The following is a 27,411-nucleotide window of genomic DNA, read 5'->3' as shown; positions in this document are numbered from 1 at the left end:
GGAAGGAGATGGAGGATTTCTTTCACTCTCCCTCCCCCATTCCTTCGGCTAACCCCCAATTTGGTTCCCTCAGAGCCTGGGGGAGGAAAGTTTATAGGAAAAAATGCTCAAAGGGCATTTTTTATTTCTTAAAAAACTGTCGTCCGGGCACAATGATCACGCCTCTAATCCCAGCACTTCAGGAGGCTGAGGCGGGCGGATCACGAGGTCAGGAGATCGAGACCATCCTGGCTAACACAGTGAAGCCCTGTCTCTACTAAAAACACAAAAAATTAGCCGGGCGTGGTGGTGGGCGCCTGTAGTCGCAGCTACTCAGTAGGCTGAGGCAGGAGAATGGTGTGAACATAGGAGGCGGAGCTTGCAGTGAGCCAAGATTGCGCCACTGCACTCCAGCCTGGGCGACTGAGCGAGACTCTATCTCAAAAAAACAAAAACCAAAAACCTGTCATTGTCTAGATGCAGTGGCTCATGCCTATAATCCCAGCACTTTGGGTTGCTGAAGTGGGAAGATCCCTTGAGCCCAGGAGTTCAGTTGCCAGCCTGGGCAACATAGTGAGACCCTGCCTCTATTAAAAAATAAAAATAAAATTTTAAAAAATACTGTCATTTATAATACTCTCTTGATTCAATGTCCTTTATTATGACAGGAACCCAATTACTGGGTCTTGCAGGGAGCATTTTATGAGCTCTTCAGAGGGCCCTGTAGAAAACCTTCACACGCCATTCATTCGCCGATACTTTTGGGTTTTCTGATTGACCTCTTACCTCTTTGGTCCTGCCCTGATCATTCACACTTTCCAATGGCACTTTGGAACATCACCCCGATTGCCTTCTCCAGCACCCATTTGGGTATAGGACATTCACCACCTTGTCCTAGTAAAAGGCAGAAGTGCAGGTGCTGCTGCTGTCCCACTCCAACAAGCCTCCTGCCTTCAGGCTGCTTCAGTGGAGGTCACACACCTGCCTCTAGGCCTCTGCCTACATTTTCCCAAGAGCTTTCTTGGGCTCCATTCTGGTTGCAGCAGGAGCGGGCCCACGGAGTTTCTGTGGCTCAGCAGGTTTGGGATGGGGGTGTCTCAGATGCCAGTCTTCCCTCTTGGGAACAACTTGGACCTGCAAGTGGTTCTCTCAAGGTCCACCTCCATCCCATTCCTCGCTAAGAAGGATAGAGAACATAATAATACTCTAGACTGTTATGAAATCCCTTCCAGGAATCCTCCCTTAATGACTCTGGACTCCTCTCCTGTGGGATGTTGGGAGTGAAGGTGGACCAGTTTGGACACCTCTTAGCAGCCCATCTCTTTAGAATATAGGGCACTATCACCTATGGGACAGGGCTTTGAGGCTTTACTCAAAACTCTGGGCAACAGAAAAGTTCATTCCACGTCCTATAAACGTAGATGGGGTCATGAGAAGAACAACTGGGTTAAAAAATAATAGATCCATCGATTGATGGAGTAGAAAGGGAACCACATCTTCTTTTAGTTCCCTAAGAGACCAGTGACTACAAACAAACATTTTCCTGAGTTTCTTATTGTCCTGATCTTGGCTGCGAGGACACATCTCCTGGCCAGAAGCCCTTGAAACCATTCTGACTTCTTTCCCATCCCCAAATCACGTTCCCTTAGGACTTTTCCCTAGAGCTAATTCAGAAGTTCAGAAGGGTTACGGATGAGTATTTTAATAGAGACCTTCTGGAATGCCTTCACTCCCATTGGTGAAATTTTCAAACCCAAAGACAGTTTGATGGAGAAGATAGCACCAAGTGACCAAGTGCCTAAACTCTAACTGCATCAAATTTGGTGAGTCCCTGAGTTATTTTCCTCCACTACCTTGCACATAATAAATACTTCTGGCTTGAAATATTGATTGATTAATGTTTCTTCCTCTTTCTGATACATATGACTACACACCTCTCCATGTGTAACCACAATAAAGAAATGTTTTTGATGTGAGAATAATCTGCCACAGATCTATATGAGAAAAAGCTGTGTTGAAGTTATGATTTTAATTAGTTCTATTTTCATCTCTCATTATTTAGCAGGTGGCTAAAAACAGTGGCAGTTTTAGGTGAACAGCATCTCCTTCCTCAGACTCTTTCTCTAAATGCGGATTCCCACTAGAATGCAGATCACATTCCCTTTTTGGGGAAGGACATGCTGTTGGCCACATGGCCAGTATGTCATCAAGAGTTTCTGCCCACACCCATTTTAAAAATTCCTTTTGTCCTTTATAAAGAGAATTGGGAAGACAGAATATTTTCTTAACAAATCGTTAGTGTCCATTTCTCTGCAGAGGAAGCCATAATCACTTGCTGATGAAAAAATATCATCAGCACCTGCAAATGTGGGATTCAGGTGAGGGCTGCAAACCACCAGCAGGAGCAGGTGAGCCACCTGGCAACAAAGACCCTGTTTAAACCTCAGCATAAGCACAAAGGGGGGTTTTATTTTGAAGGTCTTTGGTTTCTCCATCGACTTCAGTGAGAAATTTTTTATTTTTTTTGAGACAGAGCCTTGCTCTGTCACTCAGGCTGGAGTGCAATGGCAGGAACGTGGCTCACTGCAACTGCTGCCTCAGCCTCCCAAGTAGGTGGGATTACAGGCACCCACCATCATGCCCAGCTAATTTTTGTATTTTTATGGAGATGAGGTTTTACCATGTTGGCCAGGCTGGTCTTGAACTCCTGACCTCAGGTGATCTGCCTGCCTCGGCCTCCCAAAGTGCTGGGATTACAGGCATGAGCCACCGCGCCTGGCCTTCAGGGAGAGTTTTTCCTTTGATCTGGTCGATTGTCTAGGCAACCCATCCCATGAGGTCATAGGACAAAGTGAAGAAAGACTGCCATGGTGCAAACACTGGCTTCAAGTCTTGAGTCAGTTAATTACTCACCATGGGCATGTCACCTAAATTCTCGGAATCTCATTTTCCTCAGTAGCAAAACAAATAATATCTGCTCTTCCAAAACTGAAAAAATTTTCAAGATATGTTCAGTAAAACTACCAACATTTACCTGTAAGCCCAACACAACTGTGTGATAAGGAAATTTCATAGAGACAAGTCATTAGAAAAGGGAGAGTGGGTTACTGCTGTCAAGTTCCTGTTCCCAGACCATGTGCTTGGTTTCCCATGTTCCTGAGAATAGAGATTATGTTCCTTACTGAGGCCTACAAGGCCCTACAAGGTCTGGCTTCTTCCTACTTTGCCAGCTTCACCTTATGCATCTTCCTCTCCCCTCCTCATCTGGAACTGTTACCCACCTTTTACTGTTCAGCCAGTTACCGCTTCCTTTGATTATCGATTTGTGAACCACTGACCAGGTTAAATCCCTCCTATTGCATGATCTTTTTTATGTATATATGTTTTTCTCTTTTTTACATTGATAAAAGTTGATTAAACTATTGCATGATCTTATAGAACCATGTACCTTTCCAAATTTGTAAAGGTTGTCAAAGTTACTATTTACATTTATTTGAGTGATTTTACATTAATATTTGTCTCCTGGCTCAGTGCAGTGGCTCACACCTATAATCCCAGCACTTTGGGAGGCCGAGGCGGGTGGATCACTTGAGGTCAGGAGTTTGAGACCAGCCTGACTGTGGTGAAACCCCGTCTCTACTAAAAATACAAAATTAGCAGGGTGTGATGGCACACGCCTGTAATCCCAGTTATTTGGGAGGCTGAGGCAGGAGAATTGCTTGAGCCTGGGATGCGGAGTTTGCAGTGAGCCAAGATCGCGCCATTGCACTCCAGCCTGGGCAAGAGTGAACCTCCGTCTCAAAAAAAAAAAAAAAAAAAAAAAAATTGTCTCCCTAATTTGCCTGAATGAGGGACAGGAATATATTTTGTCTTACCATTTTATCCTGGTTCCTAGCACATGGTCAGTGCTCAATAAATGTTTGTTAAGTGAGTGAATAAATGATCAGATGGATGAGTAATGAAATGATTCTTTCATGTAGACACTGGGAGGTCAAGAAAATGCTTAGATAATTGAGCCTCACCCCTGACTGAAACTTGGTCCAAAGAGCTTTGAAACTTTATTGAGAAGGAGTAGCTAATATAACAGGCATTGGAAACCATTTTCTGGCCTACCAGACACGGAAAGCCAGGATATACCTTTGATGCAAACTGGCCCTTTGTACTCAGAGCTGTATTTGCCTAGGGATCATTTTGATTTGTGCGTGCCAAGTAGACATACATAAAAGGACAGCCATAAAAGGAAAAGGAGTTTCTAGAGAAATTGTGACTTCCAGAGAAATCTGTTCTGGGTAAGAAGGTAAGAGTTGCAGAAGATGAAGTTGCACCTGTGCAGACTCCATTTCTGCAGGGGGGGAAAAAAAGGTACTTTTCTAAGGAGGGAACAGTCCTGGGCTACTTTGGCAAATTTGTTTACTCTTGTGTCTGAGTGTGTGTATTCTTGCTTGAGCAATGGCTATCTCGTGATATTGGGGCTATTTTATCAGGAGGTGAGAAGCGTTGTGAGACCTCAGAGTTGAGTTGACAAAGCAGAGCACCAGCTTGGGGAGGGAAGAATGTCCCCTGTACTGTGAGGAATCCAGCATGCCTCTGAACCTGGAGAAGTGACCTACTTGGGGCATTAGGAGCCATCCCCTTTAGCTGCTCTCCTGAGGGAATTGTTGGCAGGGCCAATGGTGATTCTTGAACTGATTACAGGAGTGGAGGAAGGTGGCAGGGAGAGGAACAAGGTGGATGCTGCAGGATGATTGCAGCTGACAAACAGGTTTATGAGCAACAGGAAGCTCCTCCTTCAGGACCTGCAGAAATGCCGGAGGAAGACCTGAGGTGGGGTAGTCAGGAAAGAGCCTGCCATTGCAGGCAGAGCAAGCAAAGGAACTTAGGTTAGGAAGGGACTTGATTTGTAGCCGCAACCTGGGTAGGTCTGCTGACACTCAGGTTAAAATTTAAGGGGAGGCCAGGAGTTTGATACCAGCTGGGCAATATAGCGAGGCCCCATTTCTACAAAAAATTTAAAAAATTAGCTGAGCTTGGTGGCTCATGCCTGTAATCCCAGCTACTCGGGAGGCTGAGGCAGGAGGATCCCTTGAGCCTAAGAGTTTGAGGCTGTAGTGAGCTATGATCATGCCACTGCACTCCAGGCTGGGCAACAGAGTGAGACCCTGTCTCAAAAACAAAAACAAACAAAAAAACACAACAAAACAAAAATTCAAGGAGTTATACTGTGATTTTGCACATGGTGAAAGACATTTCTGAGAAGCTACTTCTTTCATATACATGCTCACATTGGGCAGTATTTGGACACGGTCATTCTAAGGTAATCACTGTGTCCCAGTTTACTTGGGACTTGGCTAGTTTTAGCACTGAAAGTACCTTGTTCTGGGCAAACCAGGAGAGTTGGTCACCCTACCACTCACTTAGACTGACTGTTAACCTTCAGGTGGGGAAGACAGAGTAGACTGCTCATCGCCTCACGATGTGGCAGAAACAAGACTATGTCTCTCCTTTGGGATATTAAGGATCTATAAAACAGCAAAGGTATATTGTGAAGCTCTCTTTCAAATTGTACACCTGAGGCTGAAAATGGACACAAAGAGGATTTCTGTCCTACGATGCTGTTCTGGGCCAATAATTCATTTTCCTTTGCCAAGGCACCTTCTTCAACATTTTTTTTTTAACCTATATAGAACAGTAAGTGCCTATTCACACTAGATTTTCTCTGATGGTTGCAATTTTGTAATATATTTTTCCTTAGTAATGAAAGAATCAAATATGTAATTAAAGTTATGAGTTTTAAAGCATTTTTATATAAATAAAATCTCAAATCAGAAAAACATGTTTGTTCGATACTGTGCCCTGAGTTTTTGTTCTGAAATGAGGGCTACCATATCATCAGCACAGTCACATCCTTGGTAAGTGGGACAGTGACCACCACCCTCAAAATGAAGCAAACAAACCTGGAGTGAGAAAGGATTCTACGGACATTCCTTTATTCCACGGATCCTTGGCAGAAGCCAGTCCGAGACGCCCGGGTTCCTAGGCTTTAGCATGAGGTGGAAGGAGCCATCTGACTCCTCTACTGGAGCACAGGATGGGGGGACGGTGGGACCAGCCATCAAAGGAAAAGGCACATCTTCTTTTCCCAGGCAGGATGAGAAGACGAGGAGTAGCCCACCAAGAGCCAGGAAAATACCAGCAGCCCAGCCCAAGTAGAGGGCACCTCCGAACTCCCACTGAGGTATGATGTCAGGGATGCTGTCGTCCCAGAAGTCTTGGATTGTGGCATGGGCCACCCAGGAGACTGGAAGGAGAGTAGTGGCTAAAGCAGATGACTCCAAAGTCCCTCCCAGGACGCCAAGCTGCCTCTTGAATACCCATCTGATCCTGTGAAACCGGAAGCATTCAGACCCAAAGCCGGAGAGCAAAAGCCCCAATAGGCCCAGCCCCTGGGAGGCTACCATGAGGATGCGTGCTACCTGAAGCTCCTGGGGCAGAGACAAGAAGGATTCAAAGGCCTTGCACACGGTGGCAACTTCCTCTCGAACCACGCAGACCTCCCAAATCCCCATGATCCAGGTCTCCATCTCGCTCAGTTCCAGATTAAGAGTCTTCCACTGGGGCAGGATGGTGGTAACACAGGAGCAGACCCAGCCAAGGAGGGAGAGAAGTAGCCCCCCGAGCTGGACTTTCCCACGGAAACTCCAGGCCATAGCCACTCCCACCACAGATACAGAAAGAAAAGGAGCACGAGTGCGTCAGTGACTGGTTAGCAGGGACTACTTGAGTGGAAGATCTTTCACATTGGGAGAGGGCTCTTGTTTCAGTGTTCTGAGCAGCAGCTGAGGCAGGTGCCAGGAATTGGCAATGTTTGGGTTTAGGGGGTGTGTCCAATATCAGATGTGGGTGTGGAGTCTGGGGAAGGGTCCCATGACAGGCAAAAAAGCCATACAGGGAGCCATCAATACATATCTGATGAATAAATTCATAAACTAAAATCAATCACTCCTCAGCTCTGAGATCACAAGAAGGATCGATGTTCTGGAAATACACATCGATATAATCTTTTCCAAGGGCAACATGACTTTATGTGTCATACTTTTAAACATATGCATACTTTGACCCAGCACCTTATCTCCAGAAATCTACCTAATGTATCATGGATATGTACAAAGATTTATGAAAATGTCCATTGAAATATTGTTAAGAATTGTCATTTTTTGTTAATACTAGGCAGTCATTTTAAAGTGATTTTATAGAAAGAATTTTAATGATATGAAAAATATTTTTGATATATCGTTAAGTGAGAAAAGCGAGTGACCAAACAGTACATAGAATATATAGAATGCAGCCGGGAATGGTAGCTCAGGCCTGTAATCCCAGCACTTTGGGAGGCTGAGGTGGGTGGATCACTTGAGGCCAAGAGTTCCAGGCCAGCCTGGGCAACATGGCGAAACCTCACCTCTACCAAGAAAATGAAAACATTAGCCGGGCATGGTGACACACACCTGTAGTCCAAGCTGCTTAGGAGGCTGAGGCAGGAGAATCTCTTGAACCTGGGAGGTGGAGGTTGCAGTGAACTGAGATCATGCCGCTATACTCTAGCCTGGGTGACAGAGTGAGACCCCATCTCAAAAAAAAAGAAAAAGAAAAAGAATATATAGAAATATGTGCGTGTGTGTGTGTGTGTGTTTGTGTAGACCACAAAATGTTAACATGATTATTTTGGTGATAAAATTATGCATAACTTTTATTTCCTTATTTGTGCTTACCTATGTATTTTACGTATTTTATACATTTATCACTTAATATTTTTATTACAAAAGCACACAAATATTAATTTTACAAAATAATTTTAAATTCCTCAATCCAAGGAACCTACCCAAACCCAGAATATCCCCAGAGGGAGGTGCTCCCTCCCCAGGCTTCCCTTGCTGCCGGGACAGCAGCTATAATAAATGGTAATCATACCAGCTTCCATTCCTGTTTGTTGTTGCTGCCAAGTAGCAGGTTCTGACAGGAAAGGAAATAATTTGCATTTACTGCGTACGGCTAAATGCCAGACTTTTGGCTATACACTTTATCCTTACTTAATTTTCACACTGTCACTGTACGATACACTTCAGGTAACTTGCCAAGGTCCCCCAGCCGGTAAACAACAGATACAACGTGAGCCAGGCAGCTCAAACTCGGACATTTCATGTTCTTGTCCCCAGGCTGCAGAAGCTGCCTCTGCACACTGGTGACACAGCATGTGGGTGAGACTTAGTCTTTATAGCAAGACAGAGAAGAAAATGGATTTATTCTGTTGGAGTCATGAATGTCTGACTCATGTGTTTCCCTATTCACAAATTAACCTACTCCACACTGTGTGGTAGATATGAAGTGAAAGCAAAGGTGTTTCCGAAAGGAAGAGACGTATCCTGAGAAAGGAGAATCTTGACTTTGTCTAACTGATGATGGCTCAACACCTAAGACATCTGGTATACCAGTGTTTATCAGTGGTGTGAGGTTTTGGGGGAAGGCACAGAGAATCATTTGAAGTGCTCATTTTTCTTTTGTGTTTTATTACAGAAAACTTCAAACATATACAAAAGTAGAATGAATGGTATAAAGAAATCCCATATCGCATCGTTCCACTTCAAAAAGTATCCACTCGTCCCAATCTTGCTTCATTTCTACCTGCACCCACTCCTTCCCTTTCATACTATTTTGAAGCAAATGGGTTGCTTTTTCAAATTGTAGGCACCTTATGCTGCTATTATAGCAACATGATTGAAAATACTGTGCAAACTTGGAAACACTGTCTGCTTATACTGTCCTCTGCCAGAAATAATGCATTCGCTACTTCGCTTCTTGAATGCAGGTATGTCATGTGTATGTGAGTCATGATAGGCCAGGAGGAATCCTTTCAGACTTTGCTCCTGACTTCCTTGCCTTATCCTGATGATTTGTGAACATCTGTGAATTGGGAGACATATAAGCCATGATAAATGTGAACTATGAAGAAGGTGAGGTTAATGAGGGAATACAGAACACATGCATCTACTAATTTCTTTTTTAAAATTCAAGTATTCATTCATTGTTGCATGCATTGACTGTGTGTAGCCATCGCAGTCCATGCTGCATGCTCTTTCTTCTCCTTTCTCAGCCTAACTCTGGCTCTTCCCTGACTTTTCCTTGGACCTTCTTCACCTTACCCAGTAGTCTCTCTGCTCAGGAAGAAGCAAGAGCTTAGGCAGTTGTGTTTTGTGGGTATGTACAGATAGGTTTTCTGGAGGGAGGTCCCAGAACCTCAATCTCAAAGTAGCACTTCCTTTCATTCTCACTTCAGATTTCTCATTACTGTTGTCGAAAGGCAAAATTACAACAAATTTAGTTTAAAGATCTTAATTCACTTTATTTGTGATTCTAGAATCAGGCAACACTTCATTCCATAAAGTAGAATCAGTGTCCTGATGAGCTGAACAGAGGAGGTTGGTTTTAGAGAAAGAAAAAGGCTGAAGAAAAGAGAAACAAAGAACATAAAGCAGATTGGCTGTTTCAAATTTAATTTCCTTGTAAGGTGGGAACCAAGAAACAGAACAATACGAAAATAACTGATTGATTGGCATCAGTTTAGTTCAGGTCCCAATCTTGCTTCATTTCTTGTAAGAATTAAAACAGAGGGAACTTCATCATCACGCTGACTGAAACTGGCAGGTTTGGGAATTTGGTGACTATCTCTCATTCTCCTGATTTCTCAGAAGGTCAGATAGACAGCTTAGTTTTGGTTTGGTGAAGCAGAGCTTTAGCATGAGTGACTCCATTTTGGTTTGGTCTGTTGGGCTTAGTGCAGGAACTCAGTCCAAAGCAATGGCCTCCTGTAAATGTTAACATTGTGAAACCTTTCTGATTCAGTCAGAGACTGGGTGCTTCTCCTCCAGTATTTCCTCTGCCATTTGCACCTTCCTCAGGGGCAGATTAAACTTCGGGGCTCGTTACTTTCACAGGTCCCTTCTAAGACTGGCATCTAATTTTGTATTCATTATTTTATATTCTTTTTCTTAAAGAGTCCTTCCCCTCCCTGCAACTGCATAAGATTTAGGTTCCACTAAATCTAGATCCATCCCTCATCTACCTACAGATTAGTAATTATCATATTTTTCTGTGATTATGTATTCACATGTTGTGGGTCCCCAGACCTAGCACAACGTCTGCTATGTGATAATTGCTTAATAAATATGCAGTACAAAGTTTCAGAATTTTCATCTGTCAGTCATTCTTTGTCATTGGGCATTTATTATTAGTGCAGTTAGCATTCAAAGTAAAGTTGACAGGTCTACCAAAAAGAGATTGATTTGGTTTTCCAAGGAAAGGAGTTTCTCTCGATGTTTTGACTGTTTTCAGTGCTTCTTCTGTCAATCCCAGTTTTGTTTCCTCTGCTTATGGCACATGAATCAGCCCTTGCTTCACTGGGATAAGCAGATTATCTCGCAGACACTTAAAATTGTGAGGGATCTTAGGGTCAGTGCCTATTTGGGGGTCAACCCTCACAATATACCTTTTTAAAAAACAAAAAACCTTTTACTTTTATTCAAAGCAGTACATTTGGTTCTTGGTATCCATGGATCCAACCAACCACAGATCAAAAATATCCTGGAAAAAAAACTAATAAAAAAAAATACAAAAAATAATAATACAAATAAAAATACAATATAACGACTATATAGTATTTAGATTGATTTGTATTAGGTCTTATAAGTATCTAGAGAGGATTTAAAGTGTATGGGGAGGATGTGTTCTGATTACTTGTAAACATTACATCATTTTATGTAAGAGACTTGAGCATCCATGGATTTTGCTATGGGGGCAGGGGAGGTTTCTGGAACCAATCCCCCCATACCAAGGGAGGACTGTGTATGTTTACTGCAGAAGCATAGAGAAAGCAAGGGCAGAGAAGAGCATAAACACCATAAATCCACCACCTATAGGATAATTTGATGTCTGTCCTTTACGCACATACTTACCTACTTTTTGTTTTTTGATCAAACAATGGCTATAGACTTATGTTTTTGAAAAGGAACCATACGATACATAGAATATTGTGAACATCTTTCTATATGCAATGCATTAAAATAAACCATTTCTAAAAGCTTTTGACACACATATTTATAATCTGACAAAGTACTAAGTATCTTGTTCTTGTTCACACAGGACTAATATTATGTCTATCTAAGTAATATAAATATGTAATGTAGGTAATGTAAATGTGTAATGTATCACGTAGATGTAATATATGTTCATAGATGCAATTACAGGCAACCTTTTATTTATAATGAGGTGACGCCACTTCTTTACACAACTCCAGAGGGCGCCGTTCATAGCTTCTGGTGCCACAGCGGCCCAATAAAAGTTGAGGAAAAAAGATCGAAATGGGCTCGTTGGCTCTTTCAGTTAGGTAATTTTACACGTAAGCCTTTTGAAGTTTAGAAAGATTCAGTTAGACCTGGTCATTAAAAACGTTTAATTTCCTCCAGTGAAAAACGGGCGGGAAGCGACAAACTTTGAAAACAACTAAAGAAGAAAACGCGTCTGCATACAGTTTGCCAACTACGGGACACCGTGGAAATCCCATCCCGGGATTGGAGCGGTGCCTGCTGGGAGTTGTAGTGCGCCTCTCGCCCGCCGGGCGGCGGTCTGAGGCCCTCGAGACTCCGTTTCCCGGCAGGCCGCGCGTCAAGACGGCCGGCGGGACGGGAGCTGCCGCGCTGGCTACGAGAGTGACCCAGTCAGCATTGATTCCCGTCTTGGCCATGGCCTCGTTCGTGACAGAAGTTTTGGCACACTCCGGGAGGCTGGAAAAGGAGGATCTGGGGACCCGGATCAGCCGCCTGACCCGGCGGGTGGAGGAGATTAAGGTGAGAGCGGGGCAGCTGTATGCTGACTGGAAGGGGACGCCGGGTCCATGTGTGAAGGGACTGGAGAGAGGAGTTGGGGGCTAAGGGCAGAGTGGGGACAGCAGAGTGGGGCCTGTCGGGGAGATCTAGTTGTGGGGGCTGAATGAGGAGTGGGGAGGCCCAGAGTGTGTGGATTGAGGAGGGATCTTGGAGGGGAGCCCAGACAGGGGTTGGGAACTGAGGAGGCGAGGAGGCCTGGGACTGTGGGGACGAGGAGGCGGTGGCTGGAGAGCACTGGGGAGTGGAGTTATGTTGGGGAGGGGTGTGCCGCGGGAATAGGGAGACTGAAGAGACCAGCAGAGTGGGAGGAGCAACTGGAAGCTCCGAGGAAGCTAGGGAGCGAGCGCAGGAGATAAACAGAAAAGACAGGATCCCCCTTCCCCTTCCCCTTCTTCCATCGATGAGTGTTTATTTCCTCCACCTACTCCTTGATGTGTTGATGAATAAAATAGCCTGGAGGATTGCACCTTCCCCCTCCCCGACATTAAAAAATACTCCAAACCCTCAGTATGTTTTTATTTTTATCTATCTATCTATCTTTTGAGATGGAGTCTTGCTCTGTTGCCCAGGCTGGAGTGATCTCGGCTCACCGCAACCTCTGCCTCCCGGGTTCAAGCGATTCTCCTGCCTCAGCCTCCTGAGTAGCTGGGATTACAGGCGCACGCCACCACGCCTGGCTAATTTTTTTTCTGTTTGTTTTGTATTTTTAGTAGAGACGGAGTTTCACCATGTTGGCCAGGCTGGTCTTGAACTCTTGACCTCAGGTGATCCACCCGCCTCATCCTCCCAAAGTGTTGGGATTACAGGCGTGAGCCACCGTCTCCGGCCTCTTAATGTGTTTTTAAAACTTCTTCATCTACAAGCACTTGAAGCTGTGCTGAGTGTCAGTGGTACTTAGGTAGACATTGCTGCTTTGAGGTTGATACAAAAACTGGAAGCAGGTAGCCACACACAGTTTTGCTTTGCACCAATATTGCTGCCTTGCCAGTATTTGCCCACATCTTCAGTTGTTTGCATTTAAAATTTTTTGTATTTGAGTCAAGTAGGGTTTCGAGGGGGCAAGTTTGGCACACACAATAAAGGCACAGGTATAACCCTTCCCAACAGCTCTTGATTTTACAAAAGTAGTTTCCTGAATTTTAAGTAGTCATATCCCTGACATCTCTTCTTTAATATGGCTTTCAGATTTTTCACCACTGTTTAATGTGATGGAAAGAAGACAGATTTTTAAGCTACTGTAGCATGGCAAGCTACCCTAGCTCCTATGTGTTCTGAACCCAACATGCCTTTCTTTCCTTTCACTAGTTTCCTTTACCAACTTGGATCTTCAGCAAATTGAAAATTACTTTCTCTGCTGTCCCCTCTTTTTTTGATCCCATATTTTGCTTATGTTGCCATTTTTCCATCTTTACCTGTAGTATTTCTACCCATTTTTCAAGTTCCATTTCAAATGTCTCCTGCATAAAAAAAGTCTTTATCTTCCCTCAGGGAGAGGGGATCTCTTTCTCATTTGTGCTCCTGGAAGGCTTTGTAACTTTGTTGCTGTATTACATTTCAGTCCTGTATTTTTGTTGCTCAAGTATATAGTATCTTTACTACCTAGGAATTTGAGGGCAAGCAATTCGTTTTTTTCAAATTCATGTATTTATTCCACTGTCAAAATAAATAATAATTTAACAAAATTAGCCAGGCGTGGTGTTGTGCGCCTGTAATCCCAGCTACTCTGGAGGCTGAGGCAGGAGGATTGCTTGAACCTATGAGGTTGAGGTTGTAGTGAGCCGAGATTGCGCCACTGCGTTCCAGCCTGAGGGACAGAGTGAGACTTCATCTCAAAAAGAGAGAGAAAAAAATCAATTTAAAGTCATAACATTTTTAAAAAATAAAGGAGAATTTGTGGCACAGCTGCATTAACAAAACAAGACACCAATCTAAAGTGCAACACTAAACAGGTGTTCTCTCTTCCCATGGTGGAATAAATATACACAATTACACGTAAAATTTCACTGAAGATATGAGATGAGGCAAATAACCCTTTGAAATGAACCACCCAAGGAATTGAGGCAGGCTAAAAATTATTTCTTTTAAAATTTTACTGCAAGATGGAACCCCCATTCCCTGCTCCACCCCCGCCCCCTCAGGTGAGTACTAACTCAAACCCCTCATTTTATGTGCATGGCCTTGGCTTCTGTCTTCTTTCCTCAGCCACATCCAAATCCAGAGAGGCTTCTGTACCCTATGCTCAAAAATGCAACCTTGGCCAGGCGCGGTGGCTCACGCCTGTAATCCCAGCACTTTGGGAGGCCAAGGCGGGTAGATAACCTGAGGTCAGGAGTTCCAGATCAGTCTGGCCAACATGGTGAAACTTCTTCTCTACTAAAAATACAAAAATTAGCTGGGTGTGGTGGTGGGCGCCTGTAATCCCAGCTACTATGGAGGCTGAGGCAGAAGAATCGCTTGAACCTGGGACTGGGAGGTTGCAGTGAGCCGAGATCGTGCCATTGCACTCCAGCCTGGGTGACAGAGTAAGACTGTCTCAAAAAAAAAAAAAAAAAAACAAAATTGCCTCCTGAAGTGCCTGAGGTCTAGAACCTCCAGGGAAATCAGGAGCACAAACACAGAGTGCAGCATCATTTCTTTTTTTTTTTTTTTTCTTTTTGAGGTGGTCTCTCTCTTGCTCTGTCGCCCAGGCTGGAATGCAGTGGCGAGATCTCGGCTCACTGCAATCTCTGCTTTTTCTGGGTTCAAGTGATTCTCCTGCCTCAGCCTCCCAAGCAGCTGGGACTACAGGCACCCACCACCACGCCTGGCTAATTTTTTTGTATTTTAGTAGAGATGGGTTTGCACCATGTTGGCCAGGCTGGTCTTGAACTCCTGACCTCAAGTGATCTACCTGCCTTGGGTTCCCAAAGTGCTGGGATTACAGGTGTGAGCCACAATGCCGGGATGCATCATTTCTTTAAACAATGGCTTTAACTGTTGAATGAGCTCTGACAAGCCATATGCATTTCATAAGCAAGCCAAAATACTGTCTTCATATCTTTCTGTTTTTCTTGGAAACATGTATCATCCAAGTTAAAAAACAAACAAAAAAAAATTAGGCTGGCCACGGTGGCTCACACCTATAATCCCAGCACTTTCAGAGGCTGAGGTGGGTGGATCACCAGAAGTCAGGAGTTCGAGACCAGCCTGGCCAACATGATGAAACCCTGTCTCTACTAAAAATACAAAATTAGCTGGGCATGGTGGCGCATGCCTGTAGTCCCAGCTACTTGGGAGGCTGAGGCAGGAGAATCGCTTGTACCCGGAAGGTGGAGGTTGCAGTGAGCCAAGATTCCACCACTGTACTCCAGCCTGGATCACAGAACGAGACTCTGAAAAAAACAACAAAAACAAACAAAAAATTAACAGAAACAATGAAAAAGATAATTCAAACGGTTTATGCCAAAAAGCAAACCAGTCCTTATTTGTTCTGGCGCAAACTCATTTCTTTTGGGGCTGTGAAGCCACGTAGAGGGTGATCAGGCAGTATCCCGCCCATAGTCAGCACCATGGTGGTCCAGTATAGCATTTGGTCAGGGACTCCTCATTTCAGGTGGATGGGCACATCATCAGCTTTCTGGAGAAACTTCTTCAGCTCTGGAACTTTGTTTTTCCTAGCAAAATTATATGCAGTGGAATCAGGTCAGCTTAGTTGGTATGGCAAATATGATAGGTGGTGCTTCTGTGGAAACCACAGGCTTTAATCCCTGTGGGCTATAGGCCTCTGAAATCCATGCTCCCACCAACTTGAACATGAAGCCACTAAATTTGTAGTACATGATGCCTGGAGTCCGGCTTCCCGCATCTACTGCCTTCACTGCCTCCCCAGAGAAGGAGCCATAATTTATTCTTGTATCTTTCAAGGTATTGAATAATTCAATACACAGTATTCAGTACTTTGTTTAAGTTAGTTTGCATTAAAGGAGATGATGAAACTCAAATCAATGTAGGGTTTTAAGATCAGGCCATAAAATGTTATAGGCAAGAAAATAGAAATTGATATATATAGATTATGGATTTAATTTATCCATTTATTTTCTTTTCTATTAGATTTATCATTAAAATTGGTGACCACAATCTGATATAGTTCAATATGAGAACTTCTGACTCCACCTTTCTCTTTTCTAGCAATTGTACAACTCTTGGGCACTGTTGGGGTTTGGTGATCATAGTCTTTTTTTTAATTAATGTTTTAATCGACCAGTAATAGTTGTACATCTTCTTGGAGTACATAGTGATGTTTGATATTGTTGTCTTCTTTCACCCTAATAGTGTTATGAGACCCCTCATGGTGGGAGAAATGTCTTTTTGAAAGAAACTCATTGGCTGGAGGGAAAGTGAATGGTTGTGGGCAATTGGCAAGAAGGTTCTAACATGGAAAATGCCTCGTGGAAGATGAATATATTTTTATCAGAGTTTTCTACTCATTTCACTGTCTTTTATTGTAATTCTGTTTTGTATTTTAGGGTGAGGTGTGCAATATGATTAGCAAGAAGTACAGTGAATTCCTGCCTAGCATGCAGAGTGCGCAGGGCCTGATTACCCAGGTGGATAAGCTATCTGAAGACATTGACCTGCTGAAATCCAGGATAGAGAGTGAGGTAAGGATAAGTTGTTAAATTGGGTAGGTTTGTAGGGAGGTGGTTCAGCTTCCTGATTCCTAAGACAGCTTAATTGTGTACAACTTTTTAAACCCTCACTTTTCTGTTTGGTAAATGGTGATTGAACTAAATGATTGTAGGGTGACTTCAATTCTGAAATAGAAGTATTTTCCAGAAGTGTAATTTAAATAACTTATTTTTTATGGAAGAAAATTTGACCAGGCCCGGTGCATCACGCCTGTAACCCCAGCACTTTGTGGTAGCCAAAGCGAGTGGATCAGTCTGTTATTTTGCACCTCTGGCACAGTACAAAAAATATCCCCAGAGTGTATTTGTAATTAGTTGATTGATTAGGGAGTCAGTATCAATAGTGCAATATTAGACTGTGCTATTAGAAATGAAGTGTCTGGAACAAGACAGTAATTGGCTTTCTGTACCTTTTACTGGCCACATCCTGGCTGTTGGAATTCATTTAGTTTTGGTTGTTGTATTTTGAAAGATGGCTGGTCTGGATGAGAAGGTTTAGCCCTGAACACTGTACCATTTGAAGACCTGTGAAATAAACTGGGGATGTTTAGCCTTGGGAAGAAACACTTTCAATATTTGAAACTCTGTCATATGGGAGAAATATTCAAATTTATGGTTGGTAATAGAGAATTTTTTTTCAATAGGTGTATGTTAGAAGTTTATTCAGACATTTGGTGTATTTGTTGTGCACTTAAAAGGTGCCGGGTACTGTGATAGTTGCTGAATAAGAATGTTTTTTATTTCAAGGTGTGAATCTCATACCTGATAATAATAGTGTGACATAACAGTAAATAGGAGTAATGCAGTTAGAGAGAGGAGATATAGCTAAGGATGGCTTACTATAGGAAATGACATCCAAACCAAGATGGGAAGTGATAGGCAACAGGGGAAGGAAGAGTGTTGTAAGTAGCCATAAATGTTAATTTTAGGCAGAGGCATGGAGGTAATGGAGAGAGGTCACTTTTGGGGAGCTACAAGTATTGCATAAGACAAATGTTTAGAGATTGTGGTGGGAAGGAACATAAGATGAATTAGAAAGGTAAGCAAAGACCTTGCATATCAGGTTAGTAGTAACATGATAAAGTTAGTGTGGACGTTATCTTGATGGCACTGTAGAACCCGTAGAGGTTTTTAAGCAAGAGAGTGACATCAGATTTGAATTTCAGGAATTCTATTCTGCTTGCAGTTTGAAGAAAGAACTTGAGGGAAATGAGTCCAGGATATGAGAAGGCAGTTAAAATATTCAGAGGCAGTTAAAATAATCGAGGAAAAAAAGGGTGGTGATTTGCCCTAAAGTCAGTGGCAGTGGGGATGGAGAAAAATTGATGGATCCTAGTGACATTTCAGAGAGGATATTTGGGACTTGTTGATGTGGGGAGTGAAGGATGTAGGAGTCAAGGATAACTGGGGAACTAGGTCATGGTTTCATTCCATTCACTGAGACAGTCTAGAGAAAGAGCAGGTTTTTGTGAGAGATTTGAGGAGTTTAAATTTAAGGTGCCTATGGGATATCAGATGAACTTTCACAGACAGTTGGATTATATTAAGGTGAAGGCTAGACTGTTGTAAAAAAAAAAACAATAAATAAAAAGAGATACCTTGAAATGCAGTGGCTCAAAGAAGATACTTAAAAATCATAGTACTTTAGTAAGCAGGCTGATTCTACAATCTAGGGCCCAGCTATTCTAGCATAGTGTGTGTCAAGAATTGAAGGGGATCTAGGATTTTAACTTTCTTGAAAGTCAGTAAGTTAGCCTGCTAAAGTTTCATGGATTTTGTTTTTACATTTTTTTTGAGACGCACTCTTACTCTGTTGCCCAGGCTGGAGTGCAGTGGTGTGATCTAGGTTCATTGCATCCTCTGGCTCCTGGGTTCAAGCAATTCTCCTGTGTCAGCCTCCTGAGTAGCTGGGATTACAGGCATGTGCCATCATGCCTGGCTAATTTTTGTATTTTTAGTAGAGATAGGGTTTCATCATGTTGGCCAGAGTGGTCTCAAACTCCTGGCCTCAAGTAATCCACCCACCTCTGCCTCTCAAAGTAACTGGGATTGCGGGCGTGAGCCACTGCACCCGGCCTCATGGATTTTTTTTCTTTTTAAATTTTTAAAAATTAAAAAAAAAATTCTTGTTTTTTATTTTTTTGAGACAGTTTCACTCTGTTGCCCATGGCGCAGTCATGGCTCACTGCAGCCTCAACCTCCTGGGCTCAGTTGATTATCTCACCCCACCCTCCCAGGTAGCTGGGACTACAGGTACAGGCCACCATGCCCAGCTAAATTTTTTTGTAGAGACAGGATCTCACAATGTTGCCCAGGCTGGTCTCGAACTTCTGGGCTCAAGCAGTTCTCCTTCTTCAGCCTCACAAAGTGCTGGGATTACAGGCTTGAGTCACCATTCCTGGAACGTTTCATGGATTTTTGTAGAAGGCATGAGTCTCCTTGGTGCGAGATGAAGGACAGTTTATTACTTACAGCAGTATCAGCATTTTTGCATCAGTTGCCCAGTCCTGCTTCCTGTAGGACATTGTGCAGTGGATTGCTTTATATTAATAGAAAAGGACTCCTGAGTTTAAGGAACCTGAATCTTTTTAATGGGTAGCAGGCATACCTTCCTTTTGCTTTGGAGGGAGACACCATCTCTGCCTTCCAAGGCTGTTTACTATATAGACGTTCTTGAAAAGATAGCCCAGAACTAAAGACAGTAATTGCCTTACTTGTAAGATGGTGCAAATATGTGAGAGACCTCTAGAGAATTGTCTTTCAAAAGTCTGTAGAACAGCAGTTTTGGCAGTACCTGATAGCTTATTAGAAATGCAGGATCTCAGGCCTCAATCTGGACCCACTGAATCAGAATCTGCATTTTACTGAGAGTCACTGAGTGATATGTATATGCATTACAGTTTGAGAAGTATTGCTCTTAGGGTTTTGTCATTATTTATGTGATTCAATCTGGTCTCTTCTGGTATCCAGGTCATAGCTGGAGATAAAGGGAAAAGAGAGGGCATGTAGGGGCCACATCTATTTTCTTAGGACTCAGAGTTGGAAATGGTACACATTACTATTGTTAGTAATTGGTAAGATCTTAGACATGGTCTCACCCAACTTTAAAGGAGGCTAAAATATATAATCTGGTTGGGTGCTATTAATATGGAAAAAAGAAGAATGGATTTTAGTGGACAGTTTCCACATCATCTTACCCATATACATGTTTGGAGGTGAGGAAAATAATGTGGACTTGAGATAGCAGCACTTAGTAATTGAAGCCATGGGAATGGACAAGATTGCCCAGAAAGAGTATATAAAGCAGGGTTTCTCACCCTTGTCACTATTGATGTTTTGGGCTGGATAATTCTTTGTTGTGGAGGTCTGTACTGTACATCATATCGTGTTAGCAGTATCCCTGGCCTCTGTTCGCTAGATGTGAATAGAACTCTCTCATGGTGACAACCAGTGGCAGCCACTGTCTTCAGACATTGCCATATGTCCCTGGTTGAGGGTGGGGCAAAATCACTTCCTGTTAAAAACCACTGGTTTGGAATAAGAAGACAATCAGGAAGAAAGGAGTATCAATATATATGGAGTGGTCAGAAAATGAAGCTCCCAAAAGAAAGTGAAAAAGGAAGGGCTAGAGAACTAAGAGGAAAATCAGTAGAGAATGGTATCATGGAACTAAGGGAAAGAATGTTTCAGAAGGAAGGAAAGTTAACACAGTACTGTTAAATACATTTCAGTCAACAACAGACCACATATACAAGTGTGGTCCCGTGAGATTATAGTGGAGCTGAAAAGTTCCTATCACCTACTGATAATCCTGACTTCATAGGGCTAGGCTAATGTGCGTGTTTGTGTCTTAGTGTTTAACAGGAAAGTTTACAAAGTTAAAACAAAACATTTAAAATAGAAAAAAGCTTGTAGAAGACAAATATAAATAAACTATTTTTACTACAAACCACTGCTCAAGGAAATAAGAGAGGACACAAACAAATGGAAAAACATTCCATTCTCATGGATAGAAAGAATCAGTATCATGAAAATGGCCATAAGCAATTTATAGATTCATTGCTGGTCCATCAAACTACCATTGACATTCTTCACAGAATTAGAAAAAAACTGTTTTAGTTTTCATATAGAATCAAAGAAGACCCATATAGACAAGACAATCCTAAACAAAAAGAACAAAGCTGGAGACATCACACTACCTGACTTCAAACTATATTACAAGGCTACAGTAACCAAAACAGCATGGTACTGGTACCAAAACAGACATATAGACCAATGGAGCAGAACGGAGGCCTCAGAAATAACACCACACTTCTACAACCATCTGATCTTTGACAAACCTGACAAAAACAAGCAATGGGGAAAGAATCTCCTATTCAGTAAAATGGTGCTGAGAAAACTGTTTAGCCATATGCAGAAAACTGAAACCAAATCCCTTCCTTATACCTTATATAAAAATTAACTCAAGGTGATTTAAAGACTTAAATGTAAAACCCAAAACCATAAAAACCCCAGAAGAAAACCTGGGCAGTTCCATTCAGGACATAGGCATGGACAAAGACTTTGTGACAAAAATGCCAAAAGCAACTGCAATAAAAGCCAAAATTGACAAATGGGATCTAATTAAACTAAAGAGCTTCTGCACAGCAAAAGAAACTATCATCAGAGTGAACAGGCAATCTACAGAATGGGAGAAAATTTTTGCAATCTACCCATCTGACAAAGGTCTAATATCCAGAATTTACAAGGAACTTAAACGTATTTATAAGAAAAAAACAACCCCATCAAAAAGTGGGCAAAGGATATGAACAGACACTTCTCAAAAGAAGACATTTATGTGGCCAACAAACATGAAGAAAAGCTCAACATCACTGAATCAGAGAAATGCAAATCAAAACCACAATGAGATACCATCTCATGCAAGTCAGAATAGCGATTTTTAAAAAGTCAGGAAACAATAGATGCTGGAGAGGATGTGGAGAAATAGGAACATTTTTACACTGTTGGTGGGAATGTAAATTAGTTCAGCCATTGTGGAAGACAGTATGCTGATTCCTCAAGGATCTGGAATCAGAAATACCATTTGACCCAGCAGTCCCATTACTGGGTATATACCCAAAGGAATATAAATCATTCTACTATAAAGACACATGCACACATATGTTTATTGCAGCATTGTTTACAATAGCAAAGACATGGAACCAACCCAAATGCCCATCACTGATAGACTGGATAAAGAAAATGTGGTACGTATACACCATGGAATACTATGCAGCCATAAAAAGGAATGAGAGCCTATCCTTTGCAGGTACATGGATGAAGCTGGAAGCCATCATCCTCAGCAAACTAACACAGGAGCAGAAAACTAAACACTGCATGTTCTCACTCATAGGTGGGAGTTGAACAGTGAGAACACATGGACACAAAGAGGGGAACAACACACACCAGGGCCTGTTGAGGGGTGAGGGGTGAGGGGAGGGAACTTAGAAGACGGGTTAATAGGTGCAACAAACCACCATGGCACATCTATACCTGTGTAACAAACCTGCATGTTCTGCACATGTATCCCATTTTTTTTTTAGAAGAAATAAAAACACACACAAAATATTTTTGTACAGCGTATAGTGTGTTTGCATTTTAAGCTGTGTTATTACAAGAGTCAAAATGTTAAAAAGTTTAGCTAGGTGCAGTGGCTCACACCTGTAATCCCAGCACTTTGGGAGGCTGAGGCAAGCAGATCACTTGAAGTCAGGAGTTCGAGACCAGCCTGGCCAACATGATAAAACCCCACCTCTACTGAAAATACAAAAATTAGCTGGGCGTGGTGGTGGACACCTGTAATCCCAGCTACCTGGGTGGCTGAGGCAGGAGAATTGCTTGAACCCAGAAGGTGGCAGTTGCGGTGAGCCAAGATTATGCCACTGCACTCCAGCTGGGTGACAGAGTGAGACTCCTCAAAAAAAAGAAAAAAAAGTTAAAAAGTTTATAAAGTAAAAATGTTATAGTAAGATAATGTTAATTTATTATTGAAGAAAGAAAATTTTTAAAAATAAATTTAGCGTTACCTAAATGTATGTTTATAAAGGCAGCAGTAAACTACACTAATGTCCTAGGCCTTCACATTACCTCACCACTCACCCACTGACTCACTCAGAGCAACTTCTAGTCCTGCAACCTCCATTCATGGTAAGTGCCCTGTACAGGTGTACCATTTTTATGCTGTATTTTTACTGTATGTTTTCTGTGTTTAGATACACAAATATTTACCATTGTGTAAGTGGTACACTGACATGCTGTATGGGTTTATAGCCTGGGAGCAATAGTTTTATGTAGCCTGGGTACATAGTAGGGCATACCATCTAGGTTTGTGTAAGTACACTCTATGATGTTTGCATGACATCAAAATCACCTAACAATGCATTTCTCAGAATGTGTTCCCATTGTTAAGTGACACACGACTGTACTAGTAATGTATGCTTTGGATTTAGCAATGAGGAGTTTAGTGTTTTTTTGTTTTTTTGTTTTTGGCAAGAACAGTTAGGAACCAGATCACAGTGAGGTATAGAGTGACTGAGAGGTGAGAATGTAAAGACAGTGAATATAGATCACTCTTTCAGGAAGCTGTTTGTCAGAGGGAGGAGAAAAATAAAGCAGTTGCTGAGCAATAGGGTGGTTGGTGAAGTGGAGGGAAATTTTTCCAAAAGATGGGAGAAATTTTAACATATTTAAATTTGATGGGATAAGCCATGCACTTACAGGTATTCAGTCAATATATATTTCACGAATGAGTGAAGATAAATTAGGGAGAGGTTAATTGGAGATTTTAGGAGACAGGGAATAATTGATCATGTAAAGTCATTTGATAAGGTGGGACAGAATGACAGATAGATTCTGCCTCAATATTAAATCTTTCTGACAAGGTGCGGTGGCTCATGCCGGCAATCTCAGCACTTTGGGAGGCCAAGGTGGGCAGATCGCTTGAGTCCAGGAGTTCAAGACCAGCCTGGACAACATAGTGAAACTCCATCTTTATCACAAAATACAAAAATTAGCCAGGCATGGTGGTGCGTGCCTGTAGTTCTGGCTACTCAGCAGGGCTAAGGTGGGAGGATTGCTTGATTCTAGGGAAGTTGAGGCTGCAGTGAGCTGAGATTGCACCACTGCGCTTCAACCTGGACAACAGAGTAAGACCCTGTTTCAATTAAAAAAAAAAATCCTAATAGAGCTGTCTGACTCTAAAATGAGTTATCACTTGGCAGTGGGGATACCTTTCTAGTAATCCAGGTGGATGAGCTCTCTGATGAAAGATACCTGTTTAAATTAAGAATAGATGGTGACTTGAGGATATTATGTTGAAAGAAATGGGTATTCTTGCAATAGAATAAAGGTTTGGACTAGATGGACCTCTAGGGTATCTTCCTACTACATTCTGTGATTTTTATTCCAGTCTTAACTAGCATTTAAATTTCAACATGAATTATGTTGACCTAGTAAAGCTTATTGATTTGCTGTAAATGTTTTATTTCTTAGGTATGGTATAGCTTAAAAGTACTTGTCTTTGGTGTGTGAATTAGGTCTGCCGGGATCTTCATGTATCAACTGGTGAATTTACAGACTTAAAGCAGCAGTTGGAAAGAGACTCAGTTGTCCTAAGTTTGCTTAAACAGTTGCAGGAGGTCAGTAAACTCAACTTGAACCTTAGTATTTTGGTGGTGGGAAAGTCTCATTATTCAATGACTATCTCCTGACTATAATGGGTTTTTTTTGTCTTCATATTTTCTTTTCTTCTTTTTTTTTTTTAGAGGGGGGAGAGGGAGGGAAAGTGGGAGCATTTCTTAATATTTTAAAAGCAAACAGACTTGAAATAATAGGATGTATAAAATATCATACTTAACTTTTCAGTTTTCCACTGCTATTGAAGAATATAATTGTGCATTAACAGAGAAGAAATATGTCACTGGTGCTCAGCATCTGGAAGAGGTACTAAATGCTTTCCCCAAAGCATGCGCAATAAGTGCTCTTCTTGTTTCAGTAAATTTTGTATTTTTTATCATTATGCAAATATATTCTAATTGCCCTGAGTCCAGATTGAATGTTTAACAGTGATTTCATTTCATTACCAGGCACAGAAATGCTTGAAGTTATTAAAATCCAGAAAATGCTTTGATTTAAAAATATTGAAATCTCTCAGCATGGAGCTCACAATACAGAAACAGAACATACTTTATCACCTTGGAGAAGAGTGGCAGAAGCTGATTGTATGGAAGTTCCCACCATCAAAAGGTGCTGCTGACCTCAGGTGGACTGCTTTGCTTCATCTGCCTGAACCAGTGTAGTGTCTGAATATACTCTACAGTTTTGTATTGGTAGATGAGGGTTCACTCATAATCTTCCATATCTGTATTGAGTGCTCATGTTAGCAAGATGCTTACTTAGGACCAGCTCATCTGAGTCCCTAAAGTGCCCTCACCTTGCTTCCCTTACATCCCTCTTAGCTGTCCTGTTCCCTGGAAATGTGAGAAAAGATGATAGGGTAGTTGGGGTCATGTGGTGAGAGTGTGCTAGCGGAGGTGGTAGCAATTTGCCACCACATTGTTTCCATTGCCTTGTAGGACGTGCTCGTTCCTGACAGCCCTAATACCAGCAGTTTATCTTGGCTGGAAAGTGTAGAGGAGCTATCTACCCTTTCTCTTGCTTAGGAAAGAAGATGAATCAGTAGGCTTGAGGGTAGAGGAGGGGTTTTGTTCAATTTCTTTCTAGTCCTTGGGGAAAATAATGAGCTAGGGAGTGCTTTGCAAGGTGAAGAAATGGGATTACTTCTGCCTTGGCTTTGATTTATGCTACTTGGCTCTCAGCCTTTCTGCCTACCTCTGGGTATGAGCCCTCTTTGGTGTGTTGTTTGCCCTTAGAGTAAAACTTCAGAGGCTGTATTTAAAGGACATGCTATTGTACCTGGTGTATTTTCCAACATTGGATTTTGAAATTTAGTGTATTTCAGGAGAAACTGTCTCCCCTGTTCCCTTTCCTATATCCACTTTGGCCTACAAATTCATTATGTACTTATGTGTGTACATAGACACATGTACATATGTGTAAGTATATCAGTATTTGAAGGGAGTTATCTGGAAAATTTTAGATTCTGTTCTCAAGTAGAATATTAGTTCAGAGAGGAGGGCAGGTGTGTTGAATTATTTGTTATAACACACCCTACTTGTTAAACTTGTTTGGCAGAAAGAACATAGAAAGTAAAGTCTGTGAAACTAGGACCTCATTTTTTTTTTGAAACAGGGTCTCGCTCTGTCACCCAGGCTGGAGTGCAGTAGCTCAAGCATAGTTCACTGCAGTCTCAAACTCCCGGGCTGAAGCGATCCTCCTGCCTCAGCCCCACCTACTTCTCCCACCCTGCCCCCAGTAGCTGTAACCACAGGTGCGTGCTACCACGCCTGATGAATTTTTAAATTTTTTATTAGAGACAGGGTCTCACTCCGTTGCCCAGGCTGGTCTTGAACTCCTGGGCTCAAGTGATTCTCCCACCTCGGCCTCCCAATGTGTTGGGATTACAGACGAGTCCCCTCACCTGACCTCAAAAAGTCATTTCCTTTTTTAAAGTGATGCCAAGGACATGTATGTCATAATTCGTATTTGGTTGCATTAGGAGTATATTGTAATAGAACTGCATTGGAAATATCAGAGAATGAACTCTGAGGAATAGAAGTGGGAACATCTCATATTAGTGAGACAGCTGATGTTTTTCTTCCTTTTTCTTAGATACCAGCAGTTTGGAATCTTACCTACAAACTGAACTTCATTTATACACTGAACAATCACACAAAGAGGAGAAGACCCCTATGCCACCCATCAGTTCTGTCCTCTTGGCATTTTCTGTTCTTGGAGAACTACACAGCAAGCTTAAATCATTTGGTAAGGCGTGCTACTTTGTTTCATTTACACAAAATCTCCTAAGGCCCAGTATTAAAGGGAAGACAGAAAAGATGATAAAATATTCTCTGGAGAGTATTAATATAGGGTCTGGCCTCTTGATTCATGAAAGGGAATTGTCATAAATATTATCCTTTTTATTAAGGGATTGGGTTTTTTTTTTTTAAACTGTTCCTATTTTATTTGGTTTTTGAATAATTTAAATAAAAATCTGTAGACAATCTGGGAAACTTCAATGGTAAAACCTACACTGCATAATGGTTGGTGTGTAATGTCATGGTATATGTATTTTGGTTGTTAGGTTCAAAGATTCATATTTTTTTTTTGACAGGTTTACTTTTTAGAAGTTTTTTTTTTTTTTTTAGATGGAGTTTCGCTTTTGTCACCTAGGCTGGACTACGATGGCATGATCTCAGCTTACTGCAACCTCTACCTCCTGGGTTCAGGCAATTGTCCTGCCTCAGCCTTCCGAGTAGCTGGGATTACAGGTGCCTGCCACCATGCCCAGCTAATTTTTGTATTTTTGGTAGAGATGGGATCTCACCATGTTGGCCAGGCTGGTATTGAACTCCTGGCCTCAGATGATCCACCTGCCTCGGCCTGCCAAAGTGCTGGGATTACAGATGTGAGCCACCGTGCCTGGCCTAGAAGTGTCTTACAGTGATTTTTTGGTGAATGTTCATATGATTTTTCAGGTCAGATGCTGCTGAAGTATATCCTTAGGCCTCTGGCATCTTGTCCATCCCTTCACGCTGTGATAGAAAGCCAGCCTAACATAGTTATTCGTTTTGAATCTATAATGACTAACTTGGAATATCCATCACCATCTGAAGTTTTTACAAAGATCAGACTGGTACTAGAAGTGCTCCAGAAACAGCTTCTAGGTATGTATC

The 27,411-nt window shown here is 42.1% G+C and overlaps 2 protein-coding genes and 1 pseudogene across 3 annotated transcripts in view; 1 reads left to right on the top strand and 2 right to left on the bottom strand.

Annotated features, from left to right (window-relative positions):
• Window positions 1-5,951: 5,951 nt before the first annotated feature.
• On the bottom strand, window positions 5,952-6,686 carry CLDN25 (claudin 25). The gene has a single exon (XM_023208165.1). The coding sequence runs from the start codon at window positions 6,684-6,686 to the stop codon at window positions 5,952-5,954; it is 735 nt and encodes a 244-aa protein (XP_023063933.1).
• A 4,943-nt stretch (window positions 6,687-11,629) lies between these two features.
• The window catches only part of ZW10 (zw10 kinetochore protein), a 41,075-nt gene continuing 25,293 nt past the window's right edge, over window positions 11,630-27,411 (top strand). For both annotated transcript variants that reach the window (XM_023208254.1, XM_023208253.2), the window contains exons 1-7: window positions 11,630-11,873; window positions 16,418-16,552; window positions 24,154-24,255; window positions 24,482-24,559; window positions 24,703-24,862; window positions 26,348-26,500; window positions 27,214-27,402. In XM_023208254.1, the coding sequence (XP_023064022.1) occupies window positions 11,769-11,873; window positions 16,418-16,552; window positions 24,154-24,255; window positions 24,482-24,559; window positions 24,703-24,862; window positions 26,348-26,500; window positions 27,214-27,402 (922 nt within the window). In that variant the 5' untranslated portion in view covers window positions 11,630-11,768. The remainder of the gene's footprint in view (window positions 11,874-16,417; window positions 16,553-24,153; window positions 24,256-24,481; window positions 24,560-24,702; window positions 24,863-26,347; window positions 26,501-27,213; window positions 27,403-27,411) is intronic.
• On the bottom strand, window positions 15,393-15,730 carry LOC111540153 (annotated as a pseudogene).

This window comes from Piliocolobus tephrosceles, chromosome 13 (assembly GCF_002776525.5).
Source record: "Piliocolobus tephrosceles isolate RC106 chromosome 13, ASM277652v3, whole genome shotgun sequence".
Taxonomy (NCBI): Eukaryota; Metazoa; Chordata; class Mammalia; order Primates; family Cercopithecidae; genus Piliocolobus; species Piliocolobus tephrosceles.
This window is presented reverse-complemented; position numbering and strand designations above follow the sequence as displayed.

What these genes read in the sequence shown, in the direction of transcription:
- CLDN25 (XM_023208165.1), bottom strand. Translation starts at nt 6,686, where the DNA reads ATGGCCTGGAGTTTCCGTGGGAAAGTCCAGCTCGGGGGGCTACTTCTC.